This window comes from Moschus berezovskii, chromosome 6 (genome assembly GCF_049115385.1).
Source record: "Moschus berezovskii isolate FMDL1 chromosome 6, NW_MosBer_1.0, whole genome shotgun sequence".
Taxonomy (NCBI): Eukaryota; Metazoa; Chordata; class Mammalia; order Artiodactyla; family Moschidae; genus Moschus; species Moschus berezovskii.
Window position 1 is genome coordinate 13511640 of NC_142465.1, and position 17255 is coordinate 13528894.

Genomic DNA, 17255 nt, shown 5'->3' on the forward strand with positions numbered 1-17255 from the left:
CATATTTCCTCTTTTTTGCAGCACACACTACAGGCTGATCAGTACTTTACTGGTGTGCATGTGGTGCCACTCACTTTCAACCCTCCCCCATGTTCCTTCAATGGAGTTTGCCTTTTCTACTCCAATGGTATTATTGGTATTTGGTACTTAAACTTTGTTCAATTTATTTTTATGGATATTATGCTAAAGTAATTCTCTAGTCTAATATCATTGGTAATGATAAAGTTACTGAGTTTAGCTTTTTGACCAGAAATTTTATGTTGGTGAACTGTGTGTTTGTGGAAAGTGATCCTATCACACATATTTGTGTGTGTGTGTGTTTGTGTGAAATAGAGGACTATACAGAAGACATCGCTGTGTTTGCAAATAGTTGGTCAGTGCAAACTCCAGATGACACCAAATGTGTACCCACACCCTCAGATTTTCCAAATCCTTGCTCCAGTGGAATGCCAGCATTTGAGGTAAATATGATGTGAAAAACTTTGGCATGTTGGATACAGCATACGTATAATTGTATTTGTATATTTCACACTAAGCATTTTTTAGTGTAAACACAACATGATTAAACACTATTAAATTCCAGAAATGTAATGCAAGAAGAATAAATTTGTGTTTACTTCCAAAATGATGAATGCAATGAGCTTCATAAAAGTGGTGCTCATTATGAAAATAGTTAGAAAATGTTGTTTAAATTAATAAGCCTACATACCTTCTCTTTCCTAATAAGAACAGAGAATCTTGCAAATAGATCAATGGAAAAAAAATGAGAGTACATGCGTATCATTTAGTATGTTCTAGTGACTACCATCTTTTTCTGCATAGGCAATCTTCTTCAAGTGTCAGATCCTGTTGCAATTTCCCTTTTTGAGCTGCCATGAATATATTGATCCATATTTATATATTGCCAGCTGTGTTAATGATCTTTGCAAGTAAGTGAAATAATTAGTATTTATAATGAAATTCTTTTATCCAAAAAGAAGAGCAAAAGCCATTCTATAACGTTCCTATCTCAACAGTTGACAGAATGTAGTGGGAACTGTAAAACATAAGCTGTATTAACAGCTATTAAAAACTTACTGTGGAATAGTCACATTGCATTTGAAAATATGTGATGAAAATGATGATGATGGTGATGAAAGTTGCTCAGTCCTATCTGACTCTTTGCTACCCTATGGACTCTATATGGAATTCTTCAGGCCAGAATACTGGAGTGGGTAGCCTTTCCCTTCTCCAGGGGCTCTTCCCAACCCAGGGATCAAATCCAGGTCTCCTTCATTGCAGGTGAATTCTTTACCAGCTGAGCCACGAGGGAAGCCCAAAAATATGTGGGTTATTTTGAAATATCTTTTGACATTGATTTCTAACATAATTCCACAGTGATAAGAGAACAGACTTATATGATTTCAATACCTTTAGGCCATGAAGCTTTTTGCAGCTTGTTTTATGTCCCTGGATACGTTCCAGTGTCTTCTAGTTTATAGTCTATGGGAACTTGAATAGAATTTGTATCCAACTGTTGTATGAAAATTGTGTAAGTCTTAATTATTTTCCATTGGTTCATGGTGCTTTCCAGGTCTACCATATCCTTCTACTTTCCTGTATATTCATTCTATTAACTTTTGAGAGTTTGATATTGAAACTCCAACTAAAAAAGAGTATAAACAAAAATGAAAATACGAAAAAACGAGATATGAGCTATATTGATGATAAAGTTACAGATTCTGCTAAGAACATTGCCTTATGTATTGCCTATGTGTGTAATTGAAAGAAATCCTAAATATAAGCAGAAAATTAGGGAAAATAAACATGTAATATTTTTCACACCAAGGTTACAGGCTCCTGCATTCACTCCTGGGTTAAGAACACCAGACAAAGGTAGTTGTCTGGGAGTAAATTCAGTGAGACTCATCATAATATGTTCATCAATATAGATTACCATTATTGAAGTCTTTTTATTTTTTCAAAAATTTAACAAGTAAAAGATACATGCACACCAATATTCATAGCAGCATTATTAACAATAGCCAAGATATGGAAGCAATGTAAGTGTCCATGAACAGATAAATGGATAAAGAGGATGTGGCATAAGGGGACATATGTATACGTATGGCAGGTTCATGTTGATGTATGGCAAAAACCAACACAATATTGTAAAGCAAATATCCTTGGATTCCAACTAAATTAAGAAACAAGGTGTGACACATCTATATATTCCATGGAATACTGCTGCTGCTGCTGCTAAGTCACTTCAGTCGTGTCCGACTCTGTGTGACCTCATAGACGGAAGCCCACCAGGCTCCCCCATCCCTGGGATTCTCCAGGCAAGAACACTGGAGTGGGTTGCCATTTCCTTCTCCAATGTGTGAAAGTGAAAAGTGAAAGTGAAGTCGCTCAGTCATGTCTGACTCTTCCGACCCCATGGACTGCAGCCTACCAGGCTCCTCCATCCATGGGATTTTCTAGGCAAGAGTACTGGAGTGGCTTGCCATTGCCTTCTCTGCCATGGAATACTACTCAGTCATAAAAAGAATGAAATAATGCCATTTGCAGCAACATGGATTAACCTAGGGAATATCAGGCTAAGTCAGAAAGAGAAAGACAAATACCATATGCTATCACTTACATGTGAAATCTAAAATATTATGCAAATTAACTTATTTATGAAATAGAAACAGACAATCATAGAAGACAAGCTTACGTTACCAAAGGGGAAAAACTGTGGGAGGGATAAATTAGGAGTTTGGGATTAGCAGATACAAACTACTGTATATAAAATAGATAAAGAACAAAGTCCTACTGAATAGAGCAGGGAACTATATTCAATATCTTGTAATAAAACATAATGGAAAAGAAAATGAAAAAGAATGTGTATATATGTATAACTGAATCACTTTGCTATACACCAGAAACTAACACAACATTGTAAATCAATTATACAATTAAAAAAAAATTTCCAAATGTATGTGATTAGCTATCTTGAATGTTAGAGAGTATCTCAAGAAATTTTTAATATGCTTTTATTTTTTAAATATTCCAAGAAGTATAAATGGTACATGGAAACATTGCTATGAACCTCTGAAATTAAATCCTGATAGCTTGATAGGAGATTTAAGTTTACCAAAGGTAAAAACAAACAGGAAAGTTTGAGGTAGTGTGAAATTATGTTACTTATAATCACTCTGCCTTTAATTAGATTAAGATAATTACAAAAATAATGAATGCAATGATATTTTCCAGATATTAAAATGAGATTGTTTGGGATACTTGTTAATTTTGAGTTAAGTACAGTTATACCTTTATTTGTATGTATAGTCTAAATTTCAGGGATTTTTTTTTAACTAGTGCAGGAGCTTTGAAAGAATACTCCCTCTGCCCAAAATATTGAGTACTGACCTTTCTTTATATTTAACAACATTCTGTTCTCTATTTGGTTTTACTTTTCATTTAAGTGCTGTATTGTTATATCTCTGTTCTATCGGTCTCTTTTGGAGGGATTCGTAGGTAGTCCATTGCCCTTATTTCTGGTAGATCCAGAAAAGTCATTCTCCATTTATTAGTTGAGATATTGTTCAGTTCAGTTCAGTCGCTCAGTCATGTCCAACTCTTTGCGACACCGTGAATAACAGCACGCCAGGCCTCCCTGTCCATCACCAACTCTCGGAGTTCACTCAAACTCATGTCCATCGAGTCGGTGATGCCATCCAGCCATCTCACTCTCTGTCATCCCCTTCTCCTCCCGCCCCCAACCTTTCCCAGCATCAGAGTCTTTTCCAGTGAGTCAACTCTTCGCATTAGGTGGCCAAAGTATTGGAGTTTCAGCTTTAGCATCAGTCCTTCCAATGAACACCCAGGACTGTTCTCCTTTAGAATGGAATATTGTTAGGCTGCTTCAACTGGCAGAATATCAGGGACTTCAATTAAATTGAATGCTTGTATTTCTCTCATGTGAAGTCCAGGCTGGCAAGTGGTCTTGGGTTCATAGTGTGTCTGTTCCACGAGTTTTCCATTGACTCAGTGATACTATTGGCTATGTCATCTCCCAGGGCCTAGGGTATTATTCTCCATTTCATTGTCAAACACTGTCTCACCTCTGCCATGTCCATCTTTTAGCCCTTAGCAAGGGAGAAAAGGGAATAAAGAACTGTCATAGCTCAGTCAGTAAAGAATCTGCCTGTGGTGCAGGAGACCTGGGTTCGATCCCTGGGTCAGGAAGATCCCCTGGAGAAGGAAATGGCAAACCCATCCCAGTATTCTTGCCTGGAGAATCCCATGGATGGAGGAGCCTGGTGAGCTACAGTCGATGGGGGTCGCAAAAGTCAGACATGACTTAGCGACTAAACCACCACCACCAACATTTTTAAGGAAGAGATCTAGAAGTTTCATGCACATTTCCACCTTTAACTCTTTGGCCAGAACTTAGAAACATGGCCACCCCTAGAAGTAAGGACAGCTGGGAAATGTTGTCTTTGGCTGGGCAGCCATATGCCCAGCAAAATCTTGCAGGTTCTAATTTTAAAAAGAAGAGGGAACTGGGCACAAAATGTAGCCTGCTGTACCTGCTTCATCTGAAATTTCATCAGTAAGAAGTTAACATTTTTGTCTCTTTAAATTTTGTTGTGTTTATGCTTTGAATTTTGAAACCTAGTTGCTTTCTTTAGAGCAAATAAAAACAGCAGAATTGTGAAACACCTTTACTGGTTGAAATCAACTGATACCTTAAGATATGTATTTGAGCTGAAGAAGCCAGGCAAAGCAGGCATGTAAACCAAAGAAAAGACTATGCAAGTGAATAAGTGTGCATTGATAAAATGGAAGAGGGAAGGTACCAGAGTTGGCCTTTTACTCTCCTCGATAGTCCATGCAGGACTACACCCGCCTACATCTTTTTTCCCCTAAAGGAGATTCTGTTCATTTCTTATATTAAAGGACTGCCTCACAGGGATTCTATACCACAATTATATAATTATGAATCTGTTGAATACAAATTTCCTGCTTGGATTAGGATAGTATATTGCATTCAATTTAATACGTATTTCCTGAGTGTCTATTCTGAGCTGAGCATTATGTCACATCTTGGTGCAATAGAAACAATTTATTACGTTGATTTTTAATTTATTTTATTTTACTTAAAAATTTTTTTTGTGAAGTGTAATTGACTTACAATATTACATTAGTTTCAGGTATATAACAGTGATTCCATATGTTTATGGATTATTTTCTATTTAGTGTTATTATCAAATGTTGACTATATTCTCTATGCTGTACATTACATGCTTGTATCTTATTTATTTTATACCTAGTAGTTTGTACCTCTTAACCCCTATTTTCTCCTATTTTGTTCCACCCCACTCCCTCTCCCTACTAGTTTGATAACCACTAGTTTTGTTCTCTGTGAGTCTGTTTTTCTTTTGTTATATTAATTCATTTTAGTTTTAAAAAATTTGACCTATAAGTGAAAACACAGTATTTGCTTCCTTACTAAGCATAATACCCTTCAGGTCCATCCATGTTTCTGCAGATGGCAAAACTGTGTTCCCTGTTTTGGCTGTGTAATATTCCATTTATAATATTCCATATATAGTATTGTCTTTATCCACTCACCTGTTGATGGACACTTAGGTTACTTCCATATCTTGGCTGTTGTAAGTAATGCTATGTGCTAAGTTGCTTCAGTCATGTCTGACTCTTTGCGACTCTGTGGACTGAAGCCTCCCAGCTCCTCTGACCATGGGGTTCTCCAGGCAAGAATACTGGAGTGGGTTGCCGTGCCCTCCTCCAGGGAGTCTTCCCAACCCAGGGATCTTGCATCTATTATGTCTCCTTTATTGTCAGGCAAGTTCTTTACTACTAACTTCCCTGATGGCTCAGACTGTAAAAAACCTGCCTGCAATACAGAAGACCTGTGTTCAATCCCTGAGTCAGGAAGATCCCCTGGAGAAGGAAATGGCCACTCACTACAGTATCCTTGCCAGGAAAATCCCATGGACAGAGGAGCCTGGCAGGCTCTAGTCCCTGAGGTCACAAAGTCAGACACGACTGAGCAACTAACACTTTCACTTTTAGTGCCTCCTGGGAGGTATGGCAAAACAAATTCGGGGTGTTTCCAGAACACAAAAAGTGTGGCTGGAGCATGGTGAATGGAAGAGAGAGAGGGAAGATGAAGTTAGAGAAGTAGGCAGGGTCTAGATCACCTAGAGTCTTAGGGCTCATAGTAAGGACTATGAGTTTTTGCTTGATCTTATTTCATATAACCTGACTATTCTCAGGAGATCTGAATTTGCCTTTTGCCTAGTTTCTTAACTTCTGCTTATTCCAGGTAGGTTGACTATGTTTTAGGCTGGATTATGTCAGAATGTCAGTTAATTTGTTTAGAATGTAATAAATCAAGGGGGGAGGAGGTAGCACAAAATGAAAACGCAAGGCCCCTTGTTAAAAAAAATTGCTAAGCATTCAAGATAGTGACAGCAGAGCATTAAACGAGTACAGGATCCAACTAAGTGACAGCCTTTTTAAGAGCAGGGCCTGTGTGACTGTTTGCACAGGTCACATTCCCATGAAGCTGGTTCTGATCTTGATAAATTTTGCTTGAAAAAATGAATGCCTTCTCCTGATGAAAAAATAATGCTGCTGTGAACATTGATAAGCATGTATCTTTTCAAATTAGTGCCTTTGCTTTCTTCAGATATATACCCAAGAGCGGAACTGCTTAATCATAGGGTAATTCTAGTTTTAGTTTTTTGAGGAATTTTCATTCTCTTTCCGATAGTGGCTACACTGTTTTACATTCCCACCAGCAGTTCACTGGAGTTCCTTTTTCTCCACCTCTTCACCAGCAATTTGTTATTTGTTGTTGTTGTTGTTGTTTTTGACAGCAGCCATTCTGACAGGTGTGAAGTGATATCTCATTGTGGTTTTGATTTGTATTTCCCTGATGATTCGTGACGTTGAGCATCCTTTCATGTGTCTGTTGGCCATGGAAACAGACACACTTTAGAAATAGTCCCTGTCCTAGGAGCTCAGATTCTCATGGGGCAGAAAAACAGGTTCTCAGCAATTGTACATGCTTTAAATGCAAAGTACAGTGAATGTGGAGGAGAGAACTACTAACCTTCTCAGGGAGTGCCTAGAGAAAGTGATAGCTGGGTTGGAATTTATAGGATGATACAATACCAGTCCTTGAACTCAGGTCCTCCTCAGGCTGCTTCTAATAATGCTGAACTTAGCAGCAAGGAAATGCTTCTAATCTTGCTGCACCCAAGTCAATTGATTTAAAAACAACTGTTACTTAATGCTTATCTTCCTTATTAAAATTAACATCCAAAATGGAAAAATAATCTAATTTCCCCCTCAGTAAATAATTTGTTGCCCGGCTGTTGTTTTATGCAATGCCATACGCAATGTGCCTAGCACAGTTCCTAGTGTAACAGACACAATAAACGATTAGGATAATAGTTGCATTAGGTTGGAAAACCAATATTCAGTTACTTAATTAGCTTTCAAATCCTCTATTAATTGTAGGAAAAAATGCATATGTTTAAAGTAAATCATAAATTTAACGTCTTTCTAAGAATTCAACATTTAACTTACCCTGTTTTTCAGAGACTTGTTTGGAGATTTAGAATATTTTCTGTGCTTCTGAAGTCTTCAGTCCTGTTTTTTTCTTCTAAAGCTTAGTTAATTGGACTAGATAATCTGCATGACTCCAGTTACAGTAACACAGGATAAGGGCAATTTGAGATCAGTGGTTTTTACAATAGAAACACTGAAAATGCTAAGGTTCACAAAATACAATATTCTTAAGGGTGGAAAGGTATTTAACTATTTAGACTTTCAGTTGGGTTGGAAAACAAGCCCACTATCTTATAAACACTGTTGATTTTATAGATGCCTTGTTAATCTGCTTTGGGAATTGGCTTACCTCTTATATTTGTTTGGGGGAGTTTCTAAGGTGACTATAAAAAAATACTTAGAGATTATTCACTCTTGGCAACATTAGCAAAGTAACTGGCTTTAGTAATTTAAAACTGAAAGAATTAAAAATCTTTTAAATCTCAAATGAAATGCTGTTTATTTAATCCTTCACAAGTGCTTATTATTAGTATTGATTTTATTCCAGCATGTAAACCATCAAGAGCCTGGTGTCTTAGAAATCATTTTCATATTTGATGTTTTTGTTGTGATAGAATTATTAAATAGGATTAATTAATAATAATATTGATAAGATTTATTAAATTTTGAAAGGTCTGGGATGCTTTGTGTGGGAGCAAAAAAATACAAGAATTCTAAAACAAATGTCATAATTAAAATAGAAATCTTTTTCAGTATGGTACTCCTTTGAATCGAAAGAAAAATGGCCAAATTATTGAAAGACTTAAATGAAACAATTTACTTAGTCTTTTAAACATGGGATCCCATGTTTTTATGTTTTTTGCATTATTATACATTATATACATATCTATAAGCTGACATCAACTAATATTAGTATATTCACCACATAGTCAGCTTTTCTCCTGAACAAGAGCTAAAGGGCACAGTTCCTGTCAGGATTTCCTTTATGACTTTTGATCTGTCTTTTCACTTTCCAGAACTCATGATGATGAGACCTATTGTCGAGCGGCCACCGAGTATGCTAGAGCCTGTTCCCATGCGGGCTACCCTATTCAAGATTGGAGAGATGACTTTCCAGCATGCGGTATGTTTCCTTATTTTCCAGCCATATCTGTGTACTTCTGTTAATTTTAGGCTTACCCTAGTACTCAACACTTACCCTATCTGTCAAGACTAGTGAACTGCAAAGACTTGTTATTGATGCAGTAATATTGGTAAACTTTTGAATACTTTTAAAACACTCTAATCTTTGTCTTTATCTGGCTTACTTCACTTATTATGATAATCCCTCACATATGTTGCTGCAAATAGCATTATTTCATTCTTTTTATGACTGAGTAATATTCTAAGATAAATACCGCATGATAATGCATACATGTGGAATCTAAAAGATAAAAAGAAACAAATGAACTTATTTCTGAAATAGAAAGAGACTCACAGACGCAGAAAACAAACCAAGGGGAAAAGAGAGGTGGGGGAAGAATAAATTAGGAGGCTGAGATTCAGATATACACACTGCTATGTATAAAATAGATAGCCAATAAGGACCTACAGTATAGTACAGGGAACCATACTCAATATTATGTGATAACATATAAGAGAAAATAATCTGAAAAAGAATTTATACATATAAAATATGTATGATATATATTTTATTTATATATAACTGAATCACTATGCTATACACCTGAAACCTACACGATATTGTAAATCAACTATACTTCAGTAAAAAAAAATTTAAAAACAAAAAAAAATACACTGTAATCTTTTTCAAAGAGAGTTGAGTGGCGTGGACTCACTGCTCACCTGTTTGCCCATTTTAGTCGATAAGTGTGACGACAGCTTTGTCCATCGGGACTGCATCAGTTGTTGCCCACCAACCTGCACATTTGAGAAACAGTGTCTTGGGAGCAATCTCCATTGTCTTGATGGGTGTTATTGCCCAGATGGTAAGTGCTTCATGAAAGAAACCGTGTCTGCTGCACTCATAGTGACTAGTACCCTGTGATCCAACAATCATGTCTTAGTGCCCTCTCTTGGGATGTTAGGTCTATTGCAAATTTTCTCCCCTTGTAGGATTTGATCTTTGAAGTGACTCTAAGGAATGGATGCTTTTCTTTAATAAAAGGCTTTGATCCCTGGATCAGGAAGATCCCCTGGAGAAGGAAATAGCAACCCACTCCATTATTCTTGCCTGGGCAATCCCATGGACAGAGGAACCTGGTGGGCTGCAGTCCACGGGGGTCACAAAAGAGTTGGACATGACAGCAACTAAACAACAGCAACAATAATTTATATATTTTCATTTCTTAGAGACAAAATTCAGAAAAAAAAGTCTTCATATCTTGGTAGTACAAGATTTTAGTCCTGATGGAGTTTTAACATTTGTCATTAGAAGTGACATAGCAAATGATAGACATGGGATTTAAATCTGCAATACAAATTAATAGATATTTATAAGAACATTGAGGATTTACTCAAACCCTTTTATTTATGCAGATTAAAAAATAGAATCCCAGAGATGTTAAGTGATTTTCCCATTGCCTTGTACTTCATATGAGTGAGGACCACTTAAAATCATATCTGTTGACCTCGGTCCATTGTTCTGTCAATGCTTCTCAAAGTCGGCTGGACCAGTGCCAGGCCTGACTGCTTGCTCCCACCAATGATGTGATAAGGCCTTTGCATCAGAACAGAAATCCGTGGACCAGAATATAATTCCTTTGCCTAGAAAGTCTTACTCTGAAAAATTTTCAGCTGCATCAAAGAATGTGCTTGGTAACATTGGTTCAACCACCTTTACTCGTTAGAAAAAAGTAACAGATGCAGTTCTACTGTACTAGCTCTTTGAGAAGCACTTCCTGGCTCTTTATTGTCTGTGTGATGACAGTGTGTATCTCTCATTTTCACATAAACAGAAACTAAACAGAATAAATTCAATACCTTCTCCCTCCTCTCCTCCCCTCTTCTCTCAAAAGCAAAGAGACATTAGTTGCCCTATTTCTGTGCTGTGAATCTTAACATTTTGATAGCAGGTAATGGGATAATACGGAGAAGGCAATGGCACCCCACTCCAGTACTCTTGCCTGGAAAATCCCATGGACGGAGGAGCCTGGTAGGCTGCAGTCCACGGGGTCGCTAAGGGTCGGACACGACTGAGCGACTTCACTTTCACTTTTCACTTTCACACATTGGAGAAGGAAATGGCACCCCACTCCAGTGTTCTTGCCTGGAGAATCCCAGGGACGGGGGAGCCTAGTGGGCTTCCGTCTATGGGGTCACACAGAGTCGGACACGACTGAAGCGACTTAGCAGCAGCAGCACCTAGTGAAAGCAAGTGTTTGATAAAAGTTGGTTGAATTATTATATTCAAAGAATATCATTCTTATTATTTCTTTTGTGCATTTGATATATATTTTTCTTAAATAGGCCTCATAATGGAAAATGGGACTTGCATCTCCTTGGAAAACTGCCCGTGCAATTTTCATGGATTAGCTTATTCAGTTGGCTCAAAAATTGAACAAGAATGTACTGAATGGTATGTGATCAATTACAGCTAATTATTTCTGGGTACCTGACTAGGTGACAATGTTACCTTGACATATATTTAAAGAGATATACTTTTTACTGATTTTTCTTCCAAAAATTCCCAGACTCAGTTTCATTGTATTTAAAGCCTTTACAGCAACAGGGGGGTAGAAGGGACCATCTATATTTTCTTTTATGATGTAACTCTTTTCACTTCCACTGGTAATTCTATAAATTTTTATATCCATGTGATGATCTGTTGAGTAATCACTAATTTGCACATGCTTTACTCATAGGATTTGACAGTTCTCTGTCCTTTTGTATTGAGTACTTTAAAAAGTGACTCTTCATATCACCAATTTTGGGCCATGATTAGAGACTTTTCAACTTTCTTAAATTAGCTAACTAGTTAGCTACTATAGCCAAAGATTAAATCCCTCCAGGGCAGTCTAAAAAGAAATAGAGGTATAAATGTCATTAGCCAATTTTCCCTTTGCTGTCTGTGTATGTAACTGAAATACAATTGAAAACTAATCCTATTCTTAGATACTGATTTGAATTCCTGCCTTTTCAGAGATTAATCTTCCCTCCAAAATTCATTATCTGTTTGATGGTAGAATTTATCTTACAAAGGAGACATCTTTTCTCTCTCTTTAATGTCTGATGATCTTCAAAGCCAACTTTAAAAGTTTTTAGTAGATGAAGTGACTTATTAATCTTAACTCGTTGTATGTATTTCTCTAATGATATGGGTAAATGGTTTATTGTGTGTGGCTTTTTTTGTTTGTTTTAAGCAATGAGGGAAGGACAGAAACAAAGTTCTCTGCTTAGTACTTTTGTTCTTGATTAATCTGTACTACCATTGTATCATCTTTATTGATTTTTAAATATGGCATGCAATAAATAATAATTGAGGTGCTGGCCAGTCCATGTTGATCAGTTAATTGAAATTTCGGAGAGATATTTTTCAGGTAAGATTACTCTGAACCTAAGAAACCGGATACATTCGATACGTTAACCAATACATTATTGCAAACATTCATACGATTTCTCTGTGCAATTAGATTAATATTTTTATCATTTTATTTAGTGTATGTGTTGGTGGAGTTTGGAACTGCACTGAGCATGACTGCCCAGGTAATCTTTTAAAATGTTTTTAAAGAAAATATCTTGATTTTCTTGAAATTGAGGAGGAAACTAGCACTGATTTTTATAAGGTCTTCTCTTATATAACAAGAGATGTAATGATCTTTAAATCCAGATATTCAGAGGATAAGTGGAAAATTGAATAAATGATAGCTCTGAGCAGACAACTTTGGTAAAAATTTATGAAAATTGTACAAATATTATACACTCTAAAAAATGTGGAACAGCTATCATTAAATAAAAAATTTAATCAAATAATATAATTTAGTGAGTTTGTCAAACTAGTTAATTTTAAACACTTTAACTATTATTTTTGATACCTGAATAGTTACTCTAAGTTGGCCTACTGCTTTTTTTTGACCTACTGCTTTTTAAGAATAAACATAACTTCTTCTTCCTCCTTTTCTCCTTTTTCTTCCTCTTCTTTTCCTCCCCCCACCCTTGCTTCTCCTTCTTCTAGTTCAGTGCTCCGTTGTAGGTGATTCTCATTTTACTACTTTCGATGGTCGACATTATTCTTTCATTGGAATGTGCCAATACATCCTTGTAAAAGGAACTGGAAAAGATAAATTCACAATTACTTTACAGAAAGCTCACTGTGAACAGGTAAGAACATTTCAAAATGACCAGAGGAGTGTTCATTTTTTTTGGTTCAAACTTCTTATCTAGGTTAAAAATAATAACATGAATGGGTATAGTTATTTTCTTCAAAAATCAGACACCATTGATTGTTAAGATGCATCATTATTCTGTATACCACAATGAAAAAAACATGTTGATGATTGATCTATGTATGCTATTAACTATATCATGTATCCTGATTTCAGATATCAAAATATAAAAAAGTCTTAAATACTACATATTTATTTCATTTGCTTTCTTAAAAATAATGTTTGTATGTATAGAGTTTTGAAACATTTCATGAATGACTGCACAATAAGAAGTTTTTTGTTGCCTCAAAACTGCTATCTTAAAGATGATTTTTGACAGAATTTAACAAGTTTCATATCATTCTAGAAAGATATGATGGCTTTTTTTTTAAGCATATGGGAATATTTATTTTAGACCTTTTCTTGAAATAAACACATCTATAATTTGTAAACAAAGAAACACAGGTCTTTCATTTCTTTCTAAATCAAGTAGTCAAAATTTTGCCAAAATCTTTTATTCTATTTTTATTCCAACGTAAACTGGTTGTTTCCAACAAAATTCCAATCTAGTTTATGAGTTTTTTTTAGTTTGATTTTTTTTTCCTGTGCAATATGTCAGAGTCTTAATTAGCTTTCTACATGGAATTGTAATTCTCTTGGTTCTTTTCTATATTGGATTTTTTACATCTAAATACTACAGATGAATTTGGAAACGTACTTTATTTTCTATGGAAAACCTGATTATTGGCACTTTATTGAAAACATTTCTGTTTAATAATCTGTGAAAGGCATATATATGCATATGGTGTATTTAATGTAAAGATATATTTTATTAGTAATGGGGCTGCATGAGCTTCACAATAAAATGTGTAACTATGCTTTTGCTTATTCTCAAGTCTTCTTGTATACCAGAAATTTTTATCTGTGTGCGCTCTCTCCTTTCTTCTCTGCTTCATCTTCTCCCATTTCTTTCTTCCGTTGTCCTTGTCCCTGAATAAGTCTCTTTTTCTCTCTCTCAGTCCTTTAATTGATAATTTGATTTCTATGCAGAACCTCGGCTTGGCCTGCCTTCAGTCTGTAACTCTGATTCTGGAGGATGATTTTAACAAACAAGTGACCCTTAGTAGGGGAGGACAGATCCTCCCCAGTCCTAACCAAGGCTTCAATCTGAATGGTAAGAAGCAATGCCAATGGTATACTTTTCTTACATTAACAATAACAACAACATAACCTAAATGGAGTCTTCTCCCATTAACTGACTAACCTAACATTTATTGAGTGCCTCTGTGTTTCCAGGTCCTCAGCCAAACTTAGGGGAGACCACCACTTTTATGGGGCTTAGTGTTTATCTCAAGTGGCATTAGTGTTTATCTCAAGTGTCGTATGGGACAGTGCAGACACAGAGTATTTCCATTGTTGCATAAAGTTCTATTGGGTAGTGCTGCGCCTGGATATTTTCAGTTTGGATTTTATGCTGAAACTGTGGTAGCCATCTGAAAAACACTGAAAGAGGCTAGGGATCTCAAGCGAAAATGGAGATAACTTGAGGTTTTGAAGATTGGCTTCCCTGATAGGTCAGTTAGTAAAGAATCCTCCTGCAATACAAGAGATCCTTGTTCAATTCCTGGGCTGGGAAGATCTGCTGGAGAAGGAATAAGCTACCCACTCCAGTATTCTTGGGCTTCTCTGGTGGTTTAGCTGGTAAAGAATCTGCCTGCAATGCGGGAGACCTGGGTTCAATGCCTGGGTTGGGAAGATCTCCTGGAGAAGGGAAAGGCTACCCACTCCAGTATTCTGGCCTGGAGAATTCCATGGACTGTATACTCCATGGGGTCACAAAGAATCGGACATGACTGAGCAATTTTCACTTCACTTCAAGTGGCCTAGAGTTTGGAAGAGGAAAGATGCAAGTAAATGACCATTTAAAGATGTGAAAAAACTCACAGATATGCATAGAGACTTTGGAAGTCTATCTCACCCAGCACTGGGTGTACTGATGTGGTCAGGAAGCTCTTCTTAAAGAAAGAATATCCAGTTGAGCATTTACAGCTGAGGGCTTGTCAGGATGAAGGAGATGGGGAAAGTGTTCTAGGCATAGGAAAGAGGACTACAGAGTATGTTAGGGGGAACTTTAACTAGCGTGGCATTGCTACAGTATGAAGAAGCTAAGTATAGAATGTCCAGAGATCAGAACAGGGAAAGAGATGGGCATGAGAATGAGGACGGTCTTATCTTTTTGACTGAAGTATAGCTGACTTACAATATAAGTTTCAGGTGTACAACATAGTGATTCAATATTTTAAGAGATCAAAGCCATTACAAAGCAATGGCTGCCTTTCCTTTTGCTGTACAATACATCCTTCTTGCTTCTCTATTTTATACATAGCAGTGTGGGTCCTTCCAGCGCCGGGCGTGGGATCCCCTCTCTCCCTTTCCCTTCTCCCACCCCGTAGCGCTCCAAGAGGGAAGCCAGAGATTGAGGGGAACCTCAGTCTCCGCAAGAGAGCCGCCCGGGATTAGCCCCTCCGGGGGTCAAGGTCTGAAGGAGCAAGCCCCAAAGAAGAGGTGAGCGGACCGCCCGCCCCAAAGCCTCCCTCGCCGGAGAGAGGCACTCAGAGGCAGTGGGGGTTCTGTCAAGGCAGTTCTGTTTTATTGGTGTAAGCTCCTTGTACATATACGCAAGCGCGGGGCAAGTGCAGGGTTTTTGAAAAAGGCTTTCCAATCACATTAAAGCATGCAAGGAGAGGTGTTCGGGAGCCAATCAGAATTTTTTGTGGTTATCTGGGGCCACGCCCTCCTGACATCTGTCAGGCGCCATCTTGTTGTGAGCATTTGTAAGGTGCCCTATATAGTAGTTTGTATCTCTTAATCTCAAGGGGAAAGCCTTATATATAGGGCATTCATACTTTGTAATTTTCCTGGGAGGCTGTGTTCATGCCCGTGTTCTAGTGTAGTTACTTATAACAGTCACTTTTGCTTTCAGAAGTGCTTGATTTGTATTATAAACTACACAATCACAGTGTCATCCAAGGGTATTGATTGAAGTTGATATGAAATTGATATGCAATTGTTATTATTTGCACTTGTTCGTGTACAAAGATGAAAGTCTAATATCCTTCAGCCAAATAAGCAAGTGAGTTTTAATGAGGAGACTGACAGTCCTTTTTTTCTTGGTAGACTACTGTAACAACACTATGGACATGGATTTGAGAAATGCTAGAAAAGAGACACGGAGGACAGTTAGGATGTTATTACAGTAGAACATATGAGGGTTTGAGGAGAAATGGATATGAAGCAGTGGCAGTAGAGAGGGAAAGAAGAAAACATGTTGAACTTTGAGTTAGGAAAAAAAGTGTTATCTGCTTGGCGATGGAAGGGCAATAGGAAAAACGATGTGTTCAAAGAATAATTCTCAGATTTCTGGGTTTGATGACAGACTGAAGACAAATTGTGATAGGGATTGCAGGAGGAACTTTTATGGGGGCAAAAGTCAAGTTCGATTTTTTTTTTAAACTGTTTATTGGAAGGACTGATGTTGAAGCTGAAATTTCAATACTTTGGCCACCTCATGTGAAGAGCTGACTCATTGGAAAAGACCCTGATGCTGGGAAAGATTAAAGGCAGGAGGAGAAGGGGATGACAGAGGATGAGATGGTTGGATGGCATCATGGGCTCGATGGACATGGGTTTGGGTGGGCTCCGGGAGTTGGTGATGGACAGGGAGGCCTGATGTGCTGTGATTCATGGGGTCGCAAAGAGTCAGGCACGACTGAGCTACTGAACTGAACTGAACTGAATTTATTTTAATTGGAAGATAATTACTCCACAATATTGTGATGGTTTTTGCCATTCATCAACATGAATCTTGAACACAAGTTTCTCTTCTGTAAAGATACCTCATAAAATGATGCTTCTCTAATGCTGTGCTCTCTTTTTTGCTGAATGTCTTGAGGGAATGGGGAATTTTTGAAAAAGTGCCACATCTTTATTGAATCATGACCAATTTGGGGGACATAACACACACACACAAGTAAAGGAACATAGATCCGATTTTAAATGTCTGACTATTGAGTTGTGGTACATACACAATGTAATATTACTCAGCCATTAAAAAGAATACATTTGAATTAGTTCTAATGAGGTGGATGAAACTGGAGCCTATTATACAGAGTGAAGTAAGTCAGAAGGGAAAATACCAGTACAGTATACTAACACATATATATGGATTTAGAAAGCTGGTAATGATGACCCGATATGCGAAATAGCAAAAGAGACACAGATGTAAAGAACAGACTCTTGGACACTGTGGGAGAAGGCGAGGGT

General features: G+C 37.2%; 1 protein-coding gene across 3 annotated transcripts in view; it reads left to right on the forward strand.

Moving 5' to 3' along the window:
• The window catches only part of OTOGL (otogelin like), a 181243-nt gene that overhangs the window by 28497 nt on the left and 135491 nt on the right, over positions 1-17255 (forward strand). For all 3 annotated transcript variants that reach the window (XM_088836670.1, XM_055395155.2, XM_088836668.1), the window contains exons 9-16: positions 334-461; positions 823-929; positions 8586-8692; positions 9432-9557; positions 11038-11146; positions 12227-12273; positions 12743-12888; positions 13983-14106. In XM_088836670.1, the coding sequence (XP_088692796.1) occupies positions 334-461; positions 823-929; positions 8586-8692; positions 9432-9557; positions 11038-11146; positions 12227-12273; positions 12743-12888; positions 13983-14106 (894 nt within the window). The remainder of the gene's footprint in view (positions 1-333; positions 462-822; positions 930-8585; positions 8693-9431; positions 9558-11037; positions 11147-12226; positions 12274-12742; positions 12889-13982; positions 14107-17255) is intronic.